Consider the following 20,282-nt stretch of genomic DNA (forward strand, 5'->3'; position numbering starts at 1 on the left):
TTCTGACAGATTGTGGCCTTTTGCTAATCCTCTTGGAGCAGTTGGAAGGATGACAAAGGCAGCACAGGGAACAGAGCTTGTCCAGGACAGAAAGTGACTCTGGGAGCTGCTGTCCCCAAGCTGTAGGGAAAGGCTGCCTGAAAGAAATCAAAACTCACTCAAAAAAGTTGATTTTTGGGTTGGCTTTGCTGTATCTTAGCAGTGCCAAATCTGGTATGAACTGCAAGGGAAAGGATATTTTACTACCTAAAATGAAAAGGCACAGGCTGAGCACCTGTTCTGCCTTCCTCCTCCTCCTCCTCCTCCTCCTCCTCCTCCTCCTCCTCCTCCTCCTGCCCATTCCAAGGACAGCAAGGGAGACTTGCTCTGCTGGAGCTCTCACTTCAGCCTCACCTGCTGCCTCATTGGTTTAGCTCCATATTTTACTGCTGGACATGTTTTAAGGGTTTTTTTTTTTTTGTCCTTTTGGGCTGATTGTTGTGTTGTGGGGTTTTTTTTAGTTTTGTTTTTTGTGTTTTCTTTTTTTTTTTTTTTTTCATGTGTGTGTTTTGATTACACTTTTGCTATGGGGTTTTCTCCTGGTTTCCTTTTCTTATTTTTCTCCCTTAACTGGGTTCTGCCCACCAGAATGATGGCTTGGAGGGCCAAGAACACAGTGTGGGGCAGAGAGGATGAGTCACACCACAACCCTTGGCAAACAGCTTTATCTGCTTTATCCACCAGGAGCACCCACAGTCTTATGCTGAGCTGGCCACAAAAATTGATTATTCCAGCATTTTCATGGAGTGCCTCACAAAGTGACAGTGGAGGAAAAGACGTGCATTTTTACAGGCAGGAAAAACAAAACTGTGAGCCAGGGATGGCATTACAGAAGGGTTTTGTCAGACAGATAAATTAATGTATTCCCTAAATGTTCCACTCTGTTAGCAAGCCCCCAGCTTAATATTATCCTGTGCCATTATGTTTTAAATAAAAAGAGTTGTTTCTGGCTTTCCTGTGGTGTTTCCAGGGATTTGAGCTCATGCTAAAATATCCTCACTCTTCCCACAGCAGTGGCTAGTTGCTACCCTCAATTTTTAAAAAATCTAAAATGTTACTTACAATTAATAAATATTTTCTGTGACAACAATGGTTCCAGTTTTCTATAATATGTAGAGAATTATATTATTGATGAACTAATATGTGGGTTTATCACTCAAAGAATACTGAGGAAAAACATGAGGGAGAATCACACACATTTTGCACACAGTGCGCATTTTTTCTCTTTGTATTTTAACTCATTACCTTTTTACTTCTACTTTTGGGGAAAAAAAATCTAAAATCTTTGATATATCATCTGTAAGACTGGTAAGATATGGGTTTTTTTTTTTTTGCTCAAGAACTAATGCAGTTTTGCTGTGCCATGAGAAAGAAAAGGCAAAGATCCCCCTCCCGTGTTCCTGCCTCTGAACAGACAGGATAGAACACCCCCAACACACTCCTCTTAAGTTTTGATATAAGAATGGTAAGAGAAATGATAGATAAATCTTGTTTAGAAGCTCCAGTTTCCAAATAATAGTACAGCTGGTTTATATGTGGCAGAGAAGAAATCAGTCTTTGTAACAAAGACATTACAAGGCTGAGAGAAAACATTTTTCAGCTGATTCCATCTCCTCATCTTGAGTAACACATTTGGGGGGGGAATTGTTAAAGAGGGCTTATTAACTCAGGTTTAGGTTTCTAGGAGACCTAAGAGCACATAAAGCCATCAGGGAAATAACAAACTTCATCTCTCCTAAATTATTGCCTTAAATAACTTCTAAGTGTGTTTTGCTTGGGTGTAGATAAATTTCATGGGGATCAGGTGTCGCAGAGCAGAACAGAGCAGAAATCAAGGCAAAGTCTCTGCACTCCTTCCTCACAGAAGTAAATCTCCATGGGTGGCATCAGGACTGTTTGACAAAACCAAAATATTACACAGAAACTGCATGGAGCCCTCCCAGTCCCTTAATCACCCCTAAATGCTATTTATAAATGTGGAATTCCACTGACGTAACCAGCAAGGGCAAATTAATGATTTAAATTTGTGTTCCATGTGAACCTTTGTGTTTCTGTAATAATATTGTAATAATATTTTATTTAAATAACCCAAATATCCTGACACCCATCAGTTAAGGTCTGCTCGAGAAGATGCAGTCCAGGATGCCTTCTTTTCCTTCTTTCCTTTTTTTTTTTTTTTTTTTTTTTTTTTTTTTTTGTGTGTGTGTGTGTGTAATTTATGGAGGTTGAATTTCTGCTCTCTGCTCACATTTCCATCCCCTGCAGTTGCAACAGGCTGTGATCTGAGGAGGGAAGCAGGTTGTGTGGAAATCAAAGAAAAAGCTCAATTGCAACAAGGGACAGGAAAATGCATCGTGGCATCATCAAAATTGTCCTGAATGGCAAAACAAAAGGGCAACAAAAGAAAAGAAAAAAAATAAAAAAAGGCAAAAAACCCAGACATAAAGCAGAAAACACAAAGGCAAAGAAATGGAAAGAAATGTCAGTGTCATGGAAAATGGAAAAATGAAGAAAGGTGGAAAGAAGTCAAAAGTAAAGTGGAAAAGCATGAAGATAAGATTATCTTGAGCAGATAAGAATGAGGGTAAGAGGTCAGATGAGAAGTGAATTTAATCTTTTATCATGTCTTTGGCTGGCCCAGAAACTCTGTTCAGATTCTTACTCTCTTTTGGTGCTGCCTTGATTTGAAGGAAAATAAGTGGACTGTAAATAAAACTCATTATACTGGAGAGTGAGCTGGTCAAAGATTTCCCCTGCTTTTGTTATTGGTTAACTGATTTAACTCATTTGTGTGTGCTTAGGGGTTTGTTTTTGTTGTTTGTTTGTTTGTTTGTTTGCTCCAACTGGGCAGCATTAAAAGTTTTCTGTTCATTCCATGCTGAAATATTTTTTGGTATGCATAAATAAATCTGTGCAGGGACCTTGATAAGCAAAGGGGGTGCATACTTTCACCTCAAACATAGCAAAATGAATGAAGATGAATATGAATTTGAATTTCTTACATTCAAAGGGAAGCTAAAATGTTAAATTTGATGCTCCATGAGCCAAACTTTGTGTTCCCATCTCTGCCTTTTCTTGTGCTTCTACCAGCTGAACAAAGTGGAATAGTGTTAAAGGTTTGGCTCTCTTTAGGTAATTAAATCAGGAATAACTGTGGTGGCTTACTTAACTATGATTATTTTCCAGAGCAGCTGCACCCAGGGGAGCTCTGTCTTTTTTTGGATAATTGGTCAGTGGGCAGCACCACTGGCAGCTCAGGGAGATGGACACAGTGAGCACTGAGAGGAGCCATCCTCTCTCAAAACTCAGAGAGACTTTGCAGCTGTTCAGGAGAAAAATCTGAGTTTCTGATTGCATTGTTGTGCTGGGGGCAATGTTGTTTTCTTGTGGGTGTTGATGGGTGCAGGAGTGCTTCAGTCCCGTTTTTGCACTCAGCAGATTACCTCTTTATGGTTGTGGGTTTCTCTGAAGAGTGAAACTGGGGTCTCCCTGAGGCACACGGGGTTTTTCTGGGGTGTGGGGTTTCTGGGGTTTCTATTTCTTTTACCCCCAAAAGTGAGACTGGAATGACAAACTATGAGAGGAAGGGGAGAAGGTCAAGCAGCCTGGATAAAAGAGCAAAACCATGAAATCCACCACAGGCTTGAGCTAAGTAAATAAAGCCACAGAAGACATAAAATGCAGCTTTTCATTTAAATTTAAACTTTATAAATTTATATACTTTGTGCCAAGTGGGAAAAACCCAAGGAGAAAATAAAATACTTAAAAAGCAACTGGGACAGAGGAAATAAACTGAAAACACAGTGAAAAGTAGGGAGGTAGAACTGTCTTGCAGTTGTTTAAGTTGTGACTTGTTTGAGTCCAAATTAACTGCATCAACCAGCAAGGAGAGAACCAGGAGCTAGAGCTGACACTGTCAGCAGGAGCAGAGCTGCTGATGAAACCAGCTCATCATTTCTAGAGGAAAACTGAAACGTTTAAAAGAGAACACAGACACAGCGCTATGTCTGCTGCAGTGTGAGAGACTGGGAAAGTGTTCAGCAAAAATAAAGAAACCTCTCTTTTCCACAGAGTGGACATTTGAAAGGCAGAGCTCTGTGTCCACGAAAGCGAGGTAGAATTGCAGAGCAATAACAGTTTATGAAACACTGTTTGCTCTGGTTGACAATACTGAGTTTGAGGGGGTGTCAGGAGATTTTACACTGATGGAGGGGCAGAAAACTGGGGCACCCAGACCTAGTGGCACTGCTGTGGCCTCACCTGTCGCTTGAGGACAGTGCCTAAAGTGTTTCTGGACAGCAGCAAAATAACAAATTCATGTAAAGAAAGTAATTAAACCATTAACCAGTCAATCAGTCTGACCTCAGCAGCAAACAGGACTTTAGAACAAATTTTGAAGGCAGTTTTTGAACAACAGGAATAGAGTCAGTGCTAGAAAGAGGGGTAAGTTTAAGCAGATATTTGCCAAAGAGAGTCAGAGTAATCTGATATCAGGTATGTAACAAAAACAAATGTGTAAGGCTGAGGAATGTGACGTATCCTTTGCTTGGAGTTTAGGGAGTTGAATGATATGGGAAAAAAATGTAAAAAAGGCCAGTGAACTGCCTTCAGTTCAATTTCTCTGACTTTTCCACTAATTTTATCTTATAAAGTAATTGTGACTTTTGGATAAATAAAATTTTCACATGGCTTATTAAGCAGCACTGAATGGAGGAGAGTGGCCATTTAAAATAATTGAAGATAGAAGGGTGGAAATATTAGGAGAGCATTTAATGCTGAATTAAAACTCAGCTTTTTGAGCTCTAGAATGAAAAATTATTGATATAGGGCTTGTAGTTGTTAATTTCAAGTGGTAGTGAGGGAGACTGACTGCCAAATACTGTCTATCACCACAGACTATTGACCAGCACTGCAGCACAGCTGGGAGCAGCAAGTCTGATCCAAGGTCTGAAGAACAAAGCATGGAAACTGGAAAACAGAAACACTGAGGTCAAATGAGGGTTTTATCTGGAATAAAATCCTGGCTGGGTGCACTCGGGGAGTAAGGATTCAGATGAGAGCCAGTGTGAAGATGAATTCCTGATATTAACACCTTACAGTCTCCAATCAGGGCAGTAATCAGGAGGTGATACCTCTGGAGAAAAATTTGAAGAAGCACACTCAAATGGTAGCTGTGGGGGTATGGGGTTATTGATGTTTTAAAGTGAACCTCAAAGAAGAAAAAATATTATTGGGAGCCAAAGAACAGCAGCATTAGAAGAATAAGGCCATAAAATAAGGGTGGAGGATTAGGAGGGTGTTTTCCATGTCAGAAAAGAAGGGTGCAGAGCCCTTTTGCAGTGAGAAGACCTGAAACCCAGCTTTTCAACAAATAAAACTCAGCCTACAGGAGATTACATGATGCAAAGAATGGGGAATATAGCACAGTTTCCTTCTGTGCCTCAGGAAATCCCTTTCACGCCTCCTGTAATTCCAAGGCATTCCCAGGCAGGCAACCCTGGCAGAGTTTAGCCACACATCTCCTGGATTTCAGCTGTGGAGAGGGATGCTGGATTTGTTAACGTGATTAAAAACACCTGAACATCTTCTGCAGCATTCCCTGATCTCCATCCCATCTGCAGGGGTAGCTTTTTTAATGTTTTCTAATTTTTTTTGGCAGCACTGGGCAGAGAGGGATCCCAGCCCTGGTGGGGTTCCACAATGCAGAGAGCAATGGCAAAAATCAGAAGCAAAAATGCCACGTCCCCAGCAGTTCCAGTCTCTTTGATTTGGGGACTGCCTGTGCATTTCAGAGCCTGAACCAGCTGCAGGAGAGGGCTTGTGCTACAACTGGAATTTAAATCTTTATTCTTCAAGGAATAAACTCTTGAGGGGCAGGTGAGTCTTCACAGGGAGGGAGGAGGGCTCACCTGGAAAGTTCTGTCAGCTTTGAACTGTTTGGGTAGGTAACAATTGACATATATGACTCATGGATTACATTAAAGTGCTGGATATCACACTAATTTCATTTTCCAAAAAAAGCAAACCTGAGAGATGAAAAGCTGCATTACACAAGGAAAGGCAAAACACATGTTTATTAGACTTCCATGTCTGATTTGAAATTTGCCCTGCAAACAAGTGCTCATCATCTCAGAGCAGTGATAGATCTTATTTTACATTTCACAGCACATCCTTTGACCTTCATCCTGAGTCTCCCTGGAGGGAGAGCAGCTATCTGCTACTCCTTGCCTGACCTTGACAATCCCTGCTTTAATAGGTACAGGGTGCCTTTAACTTCTGTGCCTCTCCTGTGAACTCCTGAACGTTCAGCCCTTCCTGGTGCCCTGCTCTAGCCTGGCAATTCATATTTACACAAACAGCACCATTTTCTGGCTGTTGAGAGAAATAAATCAAACTTTAAAAAGAGTGAGGAGGAGTGAGAGAGACAGACAGAGAGAGGAGGGGCAGTTTCTGCATTTCTTAATTTTGCAAAATTAATTTTAGCCAGGCTCAGGGGAGGTAGAGGGGAAAGCAGGAAAATCCCTGTTCATTCTGTCTGTCCTTACTGCACAAATCCCCTGATTTTTCTTGTGCAGGATAACCCTCAAGGACTGGAGCTGAGACTGAAAAAACAGCTGCATTGTGCTGCAGGCTCCAATCCTGCCACAGCTATAATCTCTGGGACTCAAACAGGATTCTGCAGAAGGCCAGGATAATATTAGTGTGAATTAAAGCTATGAGGAAAGGCACATTTCTTTCAGGGTAAGTTACATTTTATTTATTTTTTTTTTTACCAGTTTATGTTGCCCTGTGATGATCTCTGATGTGCTGAGACTTTTTAAATGAACCACAGCAATAAATATCTGTGCTGTGGAGAGCTGTGCATGTCAGACCTCTTAAAATCAAATCTGTTCTACAATAAACTGAAGTACTTCAGCCCACTGCAGTTGTTTATTACTCTGGGATGCATGCTTTTACTCCTTGTCTTAAATCAGGCTGTACTTTACTCACTAACCTTTGCAAGGTTGTGACTAAGCGCTATTAAACATTGCAACTTTCTTTTTTTGACTTTTCTTACGAGAAACAATAAGGCAACAGAACCAGAAAAGAAAACATTTGGCCACCAGCAATAGAAGTATTTAAAAAACACTGTGACAGCATAAAAATAAAAAAAAAGCAAATTAAGGATCATTAAGCACATTATTCTGTTTCCCTCAATATTGGTATTTTCTCACTTATTTCCTTACCTTGAATGTGAACAATTCTTTCATGCTCCAGACTTGAGTTGCCAGGGAGAGGTTCAGCCCCACAGGCAGAGATCAGCACCAGAAAAAGCAGAGTCTTCATCTTTACAGACGAAAGAATCTTCTTCACTGTAAGGGCATCATACACGAAGAGGATTGTGAATTTTGGAAACCCTTTACAGTGTTATACTGCACAACTTGTTAGGACCGTGATCTTATGCGGGTTTTAAAGGTTTGTTTTTTTTTTTAATGTATTGAACCCACTCAGCTGGCAGAAGTTACAACAGCTGCTAATTTTTTAGGCATGAATACTGGACCCTTTTATTGTGGACTTTAACTGAGGGAAACTGGCAATCCATATTTAACTCTGCCTATGCAGAAATGCAACAAGAAGGAAAAAAAGAAAGTGCACAGACCAATATTCCTGAGCCAAACTCCTTGCACGACCACACAAAAGCAGTGCCTGTGCTCCAAGAGAGGTTCTGGTGTACTTTTGATTTTCCAGAGCCACTCTATTTCTGGTCTGCAAATGCAATTAAAACAATCAAAGCGCTATTACTGTATCTATATCCACTGCATGATGCAGTCTGCTGGTGATAGGTTCTCAAGATTAAAGCAATCTTCTTGTAGATTTTGGCATTTCAGTCAAGTCTGCAGCTCAACTTAGCAGTCAGGGCGGCAAATTTGCCCGAGTTCAGCAGCAAAGATGACAAAACATTTGTTAGGCTGACTAAGGAAGATCAATTTGACTTCAGATCCACTTACCATAAAAAAAAAAAAAAAAAAAAAAAAAAAAAAAAAAAAAGCCTGAACATGCAAGGAAATGTTTGAAACCACGCACAAAGTAGGTTAGAGTTGAATTTGCCCCCACTGCAGCTGCCCTGATTGATTTTTCATTCATTTCCACCTAGAATGCTGACGCACTGACTGAGTGTGCCAGGTAGGGTCTCTGCAGTCAGCAGAGCCCAGCGCTGCAGGGAAAATCTCTGCCAGCCTCTGAGAAGTAATTAGGCAAATGAGGACCTGAAATAGAAAAGGAGGCATAAAATACAGGAGGTTTTTGTGTGGTTTTTTTGGGCTGCTGTTGGGTTTTATGGCTGTAGTTCGTGTGAATCTGACTCCTTGAAATAAAAGGTGGCTGTTTCCCAACTTTGCCTTTAAAGACAGTAGGATTCCCCCCTCCCATATCAAATATATGATTTTTTTTTTTTCTCAAATGCACAGAGATAATTCTTTCCTCCTTTTTTTTTCCCCATCAGAGCTAGAAACACATAAAATTTGCAGAGCACTCAGTCAAAACCAGGGTCTAGGTGTGAGTTCTGAAAGCAGTCCCCTACCCCCAAACAGACACAAACCCTGAAGTGCTTCAAGTCCAGACCCAAACGCTGTAACCTGAACCAACCTCTGCTACAGACTGAAATGCAGAAATGCTGTTGCCATTTTTCCATATCAGAGCATGCACATTTACTTGCCTGCCCTTCCATTTCTTCACAGCCAGCCTGGGTGGGAGCTCAAAACCAACTCAGCATCCCTTAATCCTTCCTGTGGAGTGCCTAGAGGTAGAGGACAAGTGCTGGCTGCACTCTCTTTCCCAGGTGGTCCACGCTCAGTAACTCCAGCCTCAGCCACTCCCTCTTTCCTGGAAAGCCTGGGAGGCTGGTGACCTCCATCTGGGACAGCAAGGACAGATGTGGCTCCCTCTAGAGCACATCAGCCCGAGCCTGGGCTCAGGGAGGGTCATTCCAGGGCAGCTGGGTGATCCTGCTGATGCTTTAAGATTTAAGCATTTGTGTTTTTCAGATCTTGTGCTGAATTAGTGGATAACTCTATGCTCTGAATACTGTTAGTTCCTCTCTTCACATTTTGGTCAGACAAAACTGAAGGACAGCCTCAGGCTCCAAAAGTACAAACAAAAGTGAACTGGGGGGAGCAAACTGGGCTAAATGACTTCATTACCTGAAGCTGTAATTAGAGGATTAACCCTTGAAATGCAAATGGACCAAACTCATAATTGTGTGAAAAACTTGTGACCATTGTACACCTTGGGTGAAACCCATGGGAGGCCTCTGACTGCCCAAGGTGTAACTCTGGAAGGCCTTTAATAAACACCCACTTTATTCTCTCAATCTTGTCCAGCCTCTGCTCCAGGCAGCCACTCCTGGTGTGACATCACCCTGCCCCGTCCCTCACAAACCCCACACCCTGTGTTCCCTCTCAGACTGCAAAATCCTCTGGGTTTGTGGTCTGTGGATGGGTTGGTTTTTTTTTTTTTCCTTTTCTTTTTGGCTGTTGACTAATGTCTGACAGTTCTTTTCTATTAATGTTTTTTATTGATTCGGACATGGGTTGTTTAACAAAAGAGCTTTGGTTTAGAAGGCAAGGTCTGTGGGAATACTGCAGCTCGGAGGCAAAGCCTCTGGGCTCTGCGAGTGAGGAAAAGCCCACAGGGGCCCTGCAGATCAGCTCATTTTGACTTCTAGCACAAATCTGCCTTTTTCTGTGACAAGAAACAGTCACAGGGCCTTTTTTGGGGGACTGCAACCCAATCTATTCCAAGCACTGTGTGCACAGGCTCTGCTGAGGAGTGAGGAGTATTTCACACGGATGGAGAGCTCCACACGTGCCTCCCTTTCCTTCCCTGCTCTGATGGGGGAAGCTCCTCCATGCAGCACCATCTGGTGATGATTTCCAGAGCAAACAATTTCAGGGGGAAGGATACACCTTTTGGGGATATTTACCTGTACCTCTAGGCACGTATGATCTGATTTTAGAGTGCTTGTGTGATAGCATCACACAGGCAGGGTGAGAGGCAGGCCAGTGCTGACCTGGAATTCTGTTTTTTCCTTTTCCTCAGTGTCTAGCTGGGCAATCCCACATGTCCCAGACACGGCAAAGATCATCACACAGTTTTTGGGTTTTTTTTTGGGGGGGGATTTACCCAAGATGGTGTCACTTTTAGATTTGTTAAAAGGCAGAGATTGTGACCTGGTACCACTCTCCTCCTGGGATTCCCCACGATGGGAGTGGGGGCACAGAGCCAAGGCAACGTTACCAGGCCAGGAATCTGACCCCTAGTGCTTTGTAGGTTATCCAAAAGGCAATTAGCCAGAGGAATTCACATCCTCAGCCTCTAGCCAAAGCAATAGCAGTCAGACTCCATTTCTGCAGCAGCCTGGGAGGACCTCAGGGGAGACATGATAGGTGTGGATGTTTTCATATTAAAATTAATAAAGACTTGGCTGGGACTAGGTGATTTTTTTTTCTTTTTTCTTTTTTTTCTTTTTTGGTGAGGAATGGTAAAGATTAGTCATACTCAAGAAATTCACACTGGTTTCAATTACTGCACGTTATGGATCTGCTATCTCCCTGGACAGGCACACAAAGAAGCTGGGAAGCAGTTTTAAAGGGAGAACCTCGAGGCTCAGGGAAGTGTTCAAGGTCACTCAGGGTTGGAATTCTCCAGGACTGCTCATTCTCAGATACATTTTTAAGTTCTGACGTTAATCACCATTTTCCAATACTTACGTAGCCTTAATTCATCTACTGCTGGCACATCTAAAAGGCTGCACCAATTTTTGTATTTTAATTGCAAAATTTGTATTTAAAGCACCAATTTTTGTATTTTAACATAATAATCTGGGATTTTACAGAATGATTTCAAGCAGTCTGGCTGCATAAGTGACAAGCAGCTCTCTGAAGGGCAGAGCACTGAAAAGCAGCATTACCCACCAATGCCTGTTTGGAAGAGAATAACAAATTTCTTATTTCCTTTTGCAACTGCTGTCTAGCTGCAAACATCCATTCTGTGAGGACAAGGGCCACCTACCTCAATATTCTCTCTCTGGCAGTAGTTAAAAGCCTTTAAAGTGGAAAGATTTTTTGTTGACAGGAGTTAATTTTTGTCTTGTGTGAAGAGGTGATGATGTCTTACACCAAATGTTTGTTTCCCTGAGTTGCAAGTCCTGTGGAACTGAAAATGGCACAGGAGAAACCCAAACTCCTTGGGCAGAAGCATGAGGCTTCCTAATAAAACTTTCTGCCTTTCTGTGGAGTATTCTAAATTTAGTACAGTGAGACTCAGCACACAAAGGAATCAGTGGCACCTAAACCAGGGGACAGAATCAATAAAATCAGTCTGGATAATTTGGGGTGGAAATAACCCCCAAATATGTTATTATCCACACCTATGCACAAGCCTACTGTATAATATCAGCCTTTACAGGCTCCTCTCTGTGGAGCTCAGATCCATCTGGGAGCTGGTGTTAAACAGAGAGAAATATCTATTAACAGAACAAAATATGTGTCTTTCCAGGGAGATGGTGCCAGCAGCAGTAATGAAGGGTGTCTCATCTTTAGGCACTTCTGGTGGGTAATAGAATAAGAAGAGGACCAGTCCAGGCAGAACTGACAGACTCCCTTCAGCAGCTTTTCTTAAAACTGGTGACTTGGAGCAGAACACTTCAATCCAGCTGATTAAACAGATTTCTGCTCAGTCCCAAGGCTGCCTAAGATCAAATCTTATCTGTGTGTGTAAGCCCCTGGCCTCTGGCAGCTGAGTCAAACCAGGAGAATGGAATTCAGCTCCAGGCTGTGGGCACCTGAGCTATTTTGTCTGGGCACAAAATGTTTACATCCCACTCAGAGCATTGTCACAGGTGGTTTGTACCTGCTCAGTGTGGTCAGTGGAAGGGATGTGTGTATTTTACTGGCCCTGGATGCCTTTTGTCCATTCATTTTTGTTTCTTTAATAACCTCCATCTTCTCCAGAAACCTCCCAATCTCCAGAGACAAAAGTAAAGCATTCATTTCCAGCTACAGACCTGAGACCTCAGTTCCCCAAATCTGATGAAAATCCACTTCTTGCCATGACCACCCCTACAATGCCTGCTCTGGATTCTGCTTGTCACTCACTTTGCTAAGACAACTTTTTCCCCTTGTACAAGTCCCTCAGGGTGATGGAATCAAGGCAGGACAGACTCAGCAGGCTGATCCCCAAGCTAAATTGCTCTTGCAAAATAAAATTTGCTGGTGCCCGTGGTGAAACAGAAAGAACAATTTGGTGGCATAGGAATGGCAATATTTGCATTCTCTATCAGGATGACTTAAAGGTCACATTCCAAGGCCTCCTTCTTCCTTGGTACTTGAGTATTTAAGGCAGTTTGTGAGGCTGTGAGGGATCTGGGGCCATCTGAGGTGGCAGACAGTTGCTGTCTGGAGAACAGGTTGTGGCCATGCCTCTCTCAAGCCCTGGGCAGAACAGCTCAGGGCAAAAAGCAGCAGGACGCCCCAAACACGTCTGGAATCCCCTGCAGCCCAACAATTTCCCTGGAGGAATGCTGATAAATTGCTTGCAGAGAAAGAAAATGGCATTTATGTGCCTTTGAAGTGCCCCCCTTGCACCAGATAGGATATTTATTCCAGAATTTATTCAAGGGGAAAAGCACTTCTGCCATTACTTGTAGGGTAGAGTCAAGGTCATGTGGTGTAGAAAATTTGGTACTCTAGGTTTTAAATACAATCAGGGATAGAGCAAATGTGCTTTAGGATCTACCCTGGAAGGAATAGTGCTCACTCAGTGCCTCCATTAGTTTTATTTCTTGAGTTTCCTTGGAGGTTTTTTTGTTTGTTTGTTTGTTTTATTTTTAATTTTATTTTAATAACACTCTGAATAAACATGTTTTTAGTTCAGGATTTTGGATTTTTTTGCTTTCAGTATGGCAGTGGGATGTTCTTTGATAACACAGAGAGGCAAATTTGCTTTTCGTGTTACAAACTGGACTTTTTTTTTTTTTTTTTTTTGCAGTTCCTTCCTTTAGAGAAAGCTTTTACTTCAATCTCCACTTATCAGTGGTCTGCAGAAAATTGAGAGCTGTCTTTCCAGACAGGTTGTGTTTGTGTTCTGACACCTCCTTCAGCCAAAAGCTCTTCCTGAGCATACAAGCATGGAGGTCAGTGGGAGTCAGCAGAAAAGTTGATGTCTCCATCTCTCCCCCTCAATTTCTTTGTCTTTTGGACAGATTTACAAAACTGGCTTTTCCTCAGGGCTTTTCTGCTCCCCAGGCCCTGTACAATTACCCACACTTTTTCCTCACAGTGTTTTCTTGGTGGAAGGAATAATTTCCCAGTGCAAAACTTCTGCAAGACCCTGGGAATTTCTGCCAGGATTTTGGCTGTTTCTGGTTCTGCCTGTTCTTTCCTGCATGCTTGGATTTCTACAGGGTCATAAATGGTTTAATTTTCTAGTGCTCCATCCTCCTACCAAAGGTGAGCATGAGCTGGGTGTCTCTCTTTAGACAATTAAAAAAAATCTCATCTATCAAATAAAATTAGGCAGTTTCTCACAAACTGTTCTTTTAACTTCTTTAGAATATGATTATATATATTATTAACTGTTATTATTTTAATTGCTGTCTTTGGGAGCTTGAACTGCCTTTCCATACCTAAACCAGCTGTGCCAGATTTCATGCTTTAAATTGAATAATTAGTCCAGTCCACCCACCTTTTCCTATTGGTCAGACTGAATTTTTGAGGTTTTTGTGTGCAATGAAAAGGCAAATAATTTACTCAAAGCCCATTCAGGCTAGTGGGCATTTGGAAATTTAATTAATTAGGATGAGACTCGGATATCTGAGTTGGGATGCTCTAGGCTTAGTTCCCACTGGGCACCACAGCAGCACCACCCTCTAGATTCTGCCTGGCACAGCACCCAGGATGACAAAAAATGTTTTTTTTCTAAATTGTAATCCCATTTAATAGTTTTTTGTGGTGACTGGCTGCTCATCCCTCCCACAACCCATGCCATGTCTCCCCCCAGAGACCTCCCAGCCACTGAAGTTATGATGGGACTTTGAGCCAGACCTAAAAGATGAATGTGCACAATCTAAACCTTCTCCAGTTCCCACCAAACAGATCTAAATCCTTGGTGGAAAAACTGTTATTGCACATGGAAAAGACAGTAAGCTTAAACACCAACAAGCCCCACCCCCCAAAAGGACAGAGAAAAGTTCATTTTCTGGAAACATGGCCCAAATTAATTAATTCAAGAGCAGACAGGTGAACCGCCTACTGATACTCTGTGTATAAATTCTGTGCCACTGCAGGCAGCTGGTTTCCAAACCCATCTCAAACCAAGTGATCTGATCATCACTTCAAATTTACTCCTAGACTTTCTGCTTGGGAAATATTGTAAAAGTCACAGGAATGTTGGGGAACTCTCCATGCAGTGATATTAATCTGAGACCTGGGAATGGGGAGGTGCAGCATCTCCTTTCTGACCCACATTTTCTGTGGTGGAGCCCCCATTCCTCTCCCCTCAGCCAAGCTGGCTGTACCAGCAACATAAAAACTGAAATTAAAAGCATTAACAGTGCCTTCACACCCTTCAAGGATACCACTCTGTGAGAGAACAGATGCCCTGCCAGACTTCCTGAGCAGGAGCTGGTGCCAGCCTGCTGTAAAGAATTACTAGCAATAAAACATTTTTGCCATGGGTCCTGGTGCAGGGCATAAAACAGGACTCCTTGTCCAGCCAGCCATGAGAACACAGCACTGTCCTCCCTCTTTATATATTTTCCTTTTGGTCTTGTGGCCCGAGAACTGCACTGTCTGCACTCTCAGTGTCATTGAGAATGACTTTAGGAAGCCACTCCTGAAGAAGTTATTTCATGAAGGAATACCACCAATGGTACAATGCCCTGCATGTTTTCACATTGAGAATTTGGAAATATTTCCAGCTTGCCACTGCAAGTCCCAGCTGAATCTCTGCTTCTGAGAAGGCAAACACTTTAACTCCCCAACAGCTCTGTTTTCATCAAGCTTCTGCCCCTCACTGCAAATGTTCTTGAGTTTCCTTTAGGTGTTTGGTGGTGGGCTGTGGGCGCAGCCAGATCAAAGCCACGTGGGGATCTCTTGAGAAAGCACAACTCTTCCAGCAGTTTTCATAATTGAATTAATCTGCAATTGATGGCAAAACATACTTTCTACTGAGATCAGTGGCTTTGCAGGCGGGGGAGGTCTTAGGGTCAGGCCATGGGTTCAGGTTTTGGGAGGACTTGAGTTCAACCCTTCACAGGGGGAAGGTGGAAGGGGTGGGGAGGATTAATTTTCTTTCCTAAAGTCCCTTTTGGTGACACCATGATGATGTTTTTTGTTGCTCAAAAACTGTGGAAATGAATATTTTCAGGGTTAGAAGGAGCTGCAACATGGCTGCAATGAGACTTCATCAGCACCTAGAAGAGATTTGGAGTTTTTCATGAGCCCACCACTAAAAAAACCTCAATATTTCCACATGCTGAGGCCCTGTGTGATAGCTGACCATGTGTTTACACACAGGAGAACATTCAGATGTCCACTTGTGCCATTTCCCCCCCTTCCCTGCTTTTCTTAAGTATCTTTTCATTGCAGTGTCTTTGGCCTGAGAACACTGGAAAAACACATGAGTCATATGATTGTTTAGTTGAAGTCTTGTTAGCTAAATTCAGTTGAAAACAAATAATAAACAACTGTAAGGCTGTGGATGTCTGTAAGAAAATATTTCCAGATAAAGACAAGCCTTTCAAGCTTTTAAAGCATACAGTGTCACCTCAGTGTTATGCACACACCTTTTTTTTTTTTTTTTTTTTTTTTTTTTTTTTTTTTGGGGTTTGATTTACAAAAGAATCAACAATAGCAAGAAAACACCAAATTCAAACTATGGTCTGAAAACCACTTTTTGTTTGGGGTCCAGAAATGCATGGCTCATTAATTTAAAAGGGGACTCATTTATTTAAAAGGGGGGGGGGGAAGTTCTTTACTGGTTTACAGCAATGATAACAGAGATTTACACAGCCATCCTTGGTCAGTCAGATGTGAGAAAGATGACAGAAATTAGCATTTCTTCAAAGGTCCAGACTCTCTATATCTGCAGTTGCAGATACTGACAGGAAAGACTGCAGTTCTGCATTTTGAACTAAATAAGTCAACAGCAACACGAGAAAGAAATAGGAAAAGGATTTACTGGGCTCCAGAGGAAAGGACAATAATTTGGAAACTGATGCTGCAAACTGACAGTGCTGCAGAAATACCTCTGTGAGGGAATTTAATAATAAATAAACAAATATATTGCTTGTGACAAGAAAATGTGCCAGCAGTGGAGAAAAGCTTCACTAGAGGCAGATGACACCAGAAAAGTTGTGATAAGGTGAAAAAGGTATTTAGATAAGGACTTGGAAAGGAAAGCATCAGGACATTGGTGGTGACTCAGCGTCAGGAATTATCACTTGGGATAGAGAAGGAAGGGACTGGCTTTAGGGAGGCAAAGAATGAAAAAAAACCCATGGGTGATTTAGCTGGGCTGAACCTCAGAACTTTGCCTCAGAGGAGTCCAGAGAAGGAAACCAGCAACGTGGCATCAGAATTAGTGGGTGCTCAGCTGCCTGGCCTCCAGAGGTGCTGAAAAAGAAGATTTTTGGCAACAGGGAGCACCAAAGAGCTGGAGTGGCCACTGGGTTTCTCCACCACCTTGGCACCCTCTCCTCCCCCTCCCAGGCACTGGCAGCACCCTCGGGCAGAATGCCCAAGCTCCTGGTCCCTGGGATGGGGAGGGGGTGCCTCTTGGAAAGGAAAACCTGTTTAGAAAAGGAGGCCAAAAGAGCTTGAGTTGGTTAGTCTGGCAAAACACACCTCAGTAAGGATGTAACTGCTCTCCATAAATATATCAGAGAGCAAATGCCAGAGAAGCTAAAGGATATTTCAGCTAAGATTTGGGGACAGAGCTGGTGGGGCCATAAATAAGTTTAAGCTGGAAATGATATGGTTTTAAGCTGTAGGAAAACTTCACAGCCTTCATAAAGACATTTCAGGGTGGAGGAAGGAAACACAGCTAGTTTTAAATCACAGCTTGCCTGCTCTATGAGAAGCTGTCTTGGATGAAGGGGAATATGGAGAGGAGAGGTTATGACACAGGGGATCCCTTTTTTTTTGTTCCTGTTTGCCTGATTTTTGCCAAAAAACCTCAATATAATAGGACAATCAATTCCAAATTGAAGCAGGATTCTTTTCCTTTCCCCTCATGGCAGGTCCAGGCTCTCCTGGCTGATGCTCCTAATGACAGAATCCAACCCATTCAGCTGGAGCTCCCTATTGATCCCACAAAGCTGCTCCCAGGAACTCTCAGCACTGCCAGCTAAGCACCTTTCTCATCTCTGGGCTTCTCTCACAGTGCCTGACTCCAATAATTTCCTAAGTGGACTCTCTGCTTTAGGCAGCAGCTCTGCTCCCCCTGATAAGGATCATTAAATATCTGCAAATGAAATGGAGGCACTTGTGGCTGGCTTAAATGGCTTGGCAGCTGAAATGCTTGGTCATGCAGGAGGTTTCTGCCTGCCTGCCTGCTGCAGTGGTTATGTGTATTGAAATTGTGAATTTTCCACCCTTGCATCCCAGAGGTGCAGAAGAAAGCAAGGAAAAATGGCAGCTCTGTTTCCACTCTGGACCTCTAAGAGTGGCTCAGGGAATTAGGCTGTGAAAATAAAGATAATTTCAGCACATGTTTGTAAACCAAAGGTGTAAAAAAAAAAACGCAGGAACCCCCCTGAAGAAACCACCCTGACACAATGGAAAACCACAATGGTCTGGGCAGATCTGAAGGAATGCAAAGCAGAGGATGAACTGAACGGTTTGCAACTGCTTGATAAAATCATGGTGCAGAACATATCATGGCAAATAAAAACCTCTGGAGCTGTGTGAGCATAAAGGATTGCAGAGCAGGCAGTCCAGTGCACCTCGTGCAATGACAGAAGTGCATCACACCTTGGGCTCAGAGGTATTCAGACTGAATAGTCTGTGCCTAGGAGACCCATTCTGAAGAGAAAAGTGACTTATTGTTTGGAGGAATAATGCCTGGAAATCTACAGGCAGGAGAGGGTTGTGTTTAGCACACACAGAGTTTGAGGGAACCAAAGTCCAAGGCCGGGGTTTAATTTGTGGAGCTGTGATATGAAACAGGAGACATTTTAAAAAAACATTGATGTAATTGGTAAATGGACTGGCTTGAGAGTTATTTTTGTCTGCCAGCAATATCTGCTGGCTTGTGGTCAGTCCTGAAGATAAAGTAAACCTGAGCAGATTTCAGTAAAAAAAAAAACCCAAAAGCAAGCCAAACCCAAAAACATTAACCCCACAGCACGTTTTCTTGACAATCTCTGAACTGGGAAACTCAATTAACAAGGAAATTGTATCGATTTTGCTTAAGCCAGATGAGGTTATATGCCTGCTTAGTCAACAAGAATACCCACGTTAGCAGGCTGAAAATGAGTTGTGTTTCAAAGATTAAGTTAGTGGCAAGTGGATAGGACTCAATTTTTTTGCAAGTTCCTCCAAACCTAGCTAATTACAGGGATCAGCAGCCCCACAGTAATCCAGAATAAACTCCAGGCTTTTGTCTGGGTTTTCACGGCCTCAGGGCTATGCAGGCTGTTTTTCAGCCCCACGGTCATTATTCCTGGTGCTCCAAAATTACCTGCCAGTGCTTCTGAACACCTCCAGCCCACATCCTGCCCCTCCCGAGGCAGGCATTGTCACACTCGGGAGGGTGACATCCCTACAACAGACAGGCATCTCTCACCAAGGTACACAGCACAGAAGGACTGCACTCCTCCTGCCTATTTTTTCTGGAATATTTTAATTTTTTTTTTTTTTTTTTTTTTAATCCAGTTACCAAAGCTTCGCTGAGCTTTTACGCCAAACACCTGCACCAGACACAAGAAGAAAATTTCCATTATAAGCTCCACTGACTGCAAGCAGGGCTGTTAAAACTGTGGCCTGGGGTGAAGAACCCAAAGGCAGTAGGAACAATGCAATTCCAAAACAGCCTGGAAGGAGAATCCCTGCCCCAAAGTGCTGCTCCTGGGAAAAGGATTGGTTTTCCCTTTGGTGTGCTAATGGCAGGGGTGGTAACCCCACAGAAAAGAGGGGAGAGCAGGAGGATCTGCTGAGGATTTCCCTGAAAAGCTGACATTTCTGCTCACTTCCTCCCAGATGCTCCACAGCCATGGAAAACTTGCCATTTTTCTCCACATACCATTTTTCTCCACATACCATTTTTCTCCACATCCCATTTTTCTCCACATACCCTGCCCCAGGTATGTGTCAGACCATGAGGGACCTGGGCACCATCAAACCTTGTAATCCCCTTACTGCCTCCAGAAGTCAGGGCTGTGATTTCCCACCAGGACCACAGATTATCCAATAAATTACCTGGGAGGTGCTGAGGCCAGCTCTCCTCTCAGTGACACACATAAATTCCCCAAAAAGTGCAGTGGGGCCTGGCACCCTGCTGTAGGATCTCTCACTTACCAGCACTTAAACCTTGTGGGCCCAGCGCAGCCTCATTTCTCCCTCGGGGGCCAAAGGCACCGACTCCCTTCCATCCAAATGTCACATCCTGCACTCTGAATGTTGCTCTCCGGGGTTTTTAAAGAGTCAAAGAGCAAGGGTTAAAAATAAAAGAGCCCCAGAGGCCCAAACCTACCCCGGGCAGGCCTAAATAAGCCGAGCCCAGCAGAGCTCCACCTCCCAGCCCCAGGGCTGCCTAACAGAGCTGGGCTAATCCCGAATTAATTTTAACCTACCCTAGAGAGGGTTTGTGGATTTAGCTGGATGGGTAGGGGCACGCTGACACCTTAGTCCTGGTGTAAAGGGGGGAAAAGCCCTCCCAGAGCAACGCTGGTAGCAGTTGAATTAGGAGTCATTCTTTCCTCAGAGCAGATAATGACATATGTGGGTGGTTTGAGAGTCAAAAGGAGAGGAATATTATGTTGTTATTATATTTATTTTTATATTTAAATTTATTGTATCATAGTAATATAGTTATTATTAGTTTATATCATTAATTAAATGAATACTATTATTAAATTATAATAGTATTTTTATATAATATATCAAAAATTATTATAATACATTATGTACTATATTATATATTGCATCTAAAATAGAAAATACCATATATAATATATAATACATAAAAACATATTAAATTAATAT

The 20,282-nt window shown here is 42.6% G+C and overlaps 1 protein-coding gene across 1 annotated transcript in view; it reads right to left on the minus strand.

Moving 5' to 3' along the window:
- The window catches only part of HAPLN1 (hyaluronan and proteoglycan link protein 1), a 62,672-nt gene that overhangs the window by 24,827 nt on the left and 17,563 nt on the right, over positions 1–20,282 (minus strand). Inside the window, exon 2 of the mRNA XM_009098095.2 lies at positions 7,266–7,391. Coding sequence (XP_009096343.1) covers positions 7,266–7,365 — 100 coding nt within the window. The 5' untranslated portion in view covers positions 7,366–7,391. The remainder of the gene's footprint in view (positions 1–7,265; positions 7,392–20,282) is intronic.

Source organism: Serinus canaria, chromosome Z (assembly GCF_022539315.1).
Source record: "Serinus canaria isolate serCan28SL12 chromosome Z, serCan2020, whole genome shotgun sequence".
Taxonomy (NCBI): Eukaryota; Metazoa; Chordata; class Aves; order Passeriformes; family Fringillidae; genus Serinus; species Serinus canaria.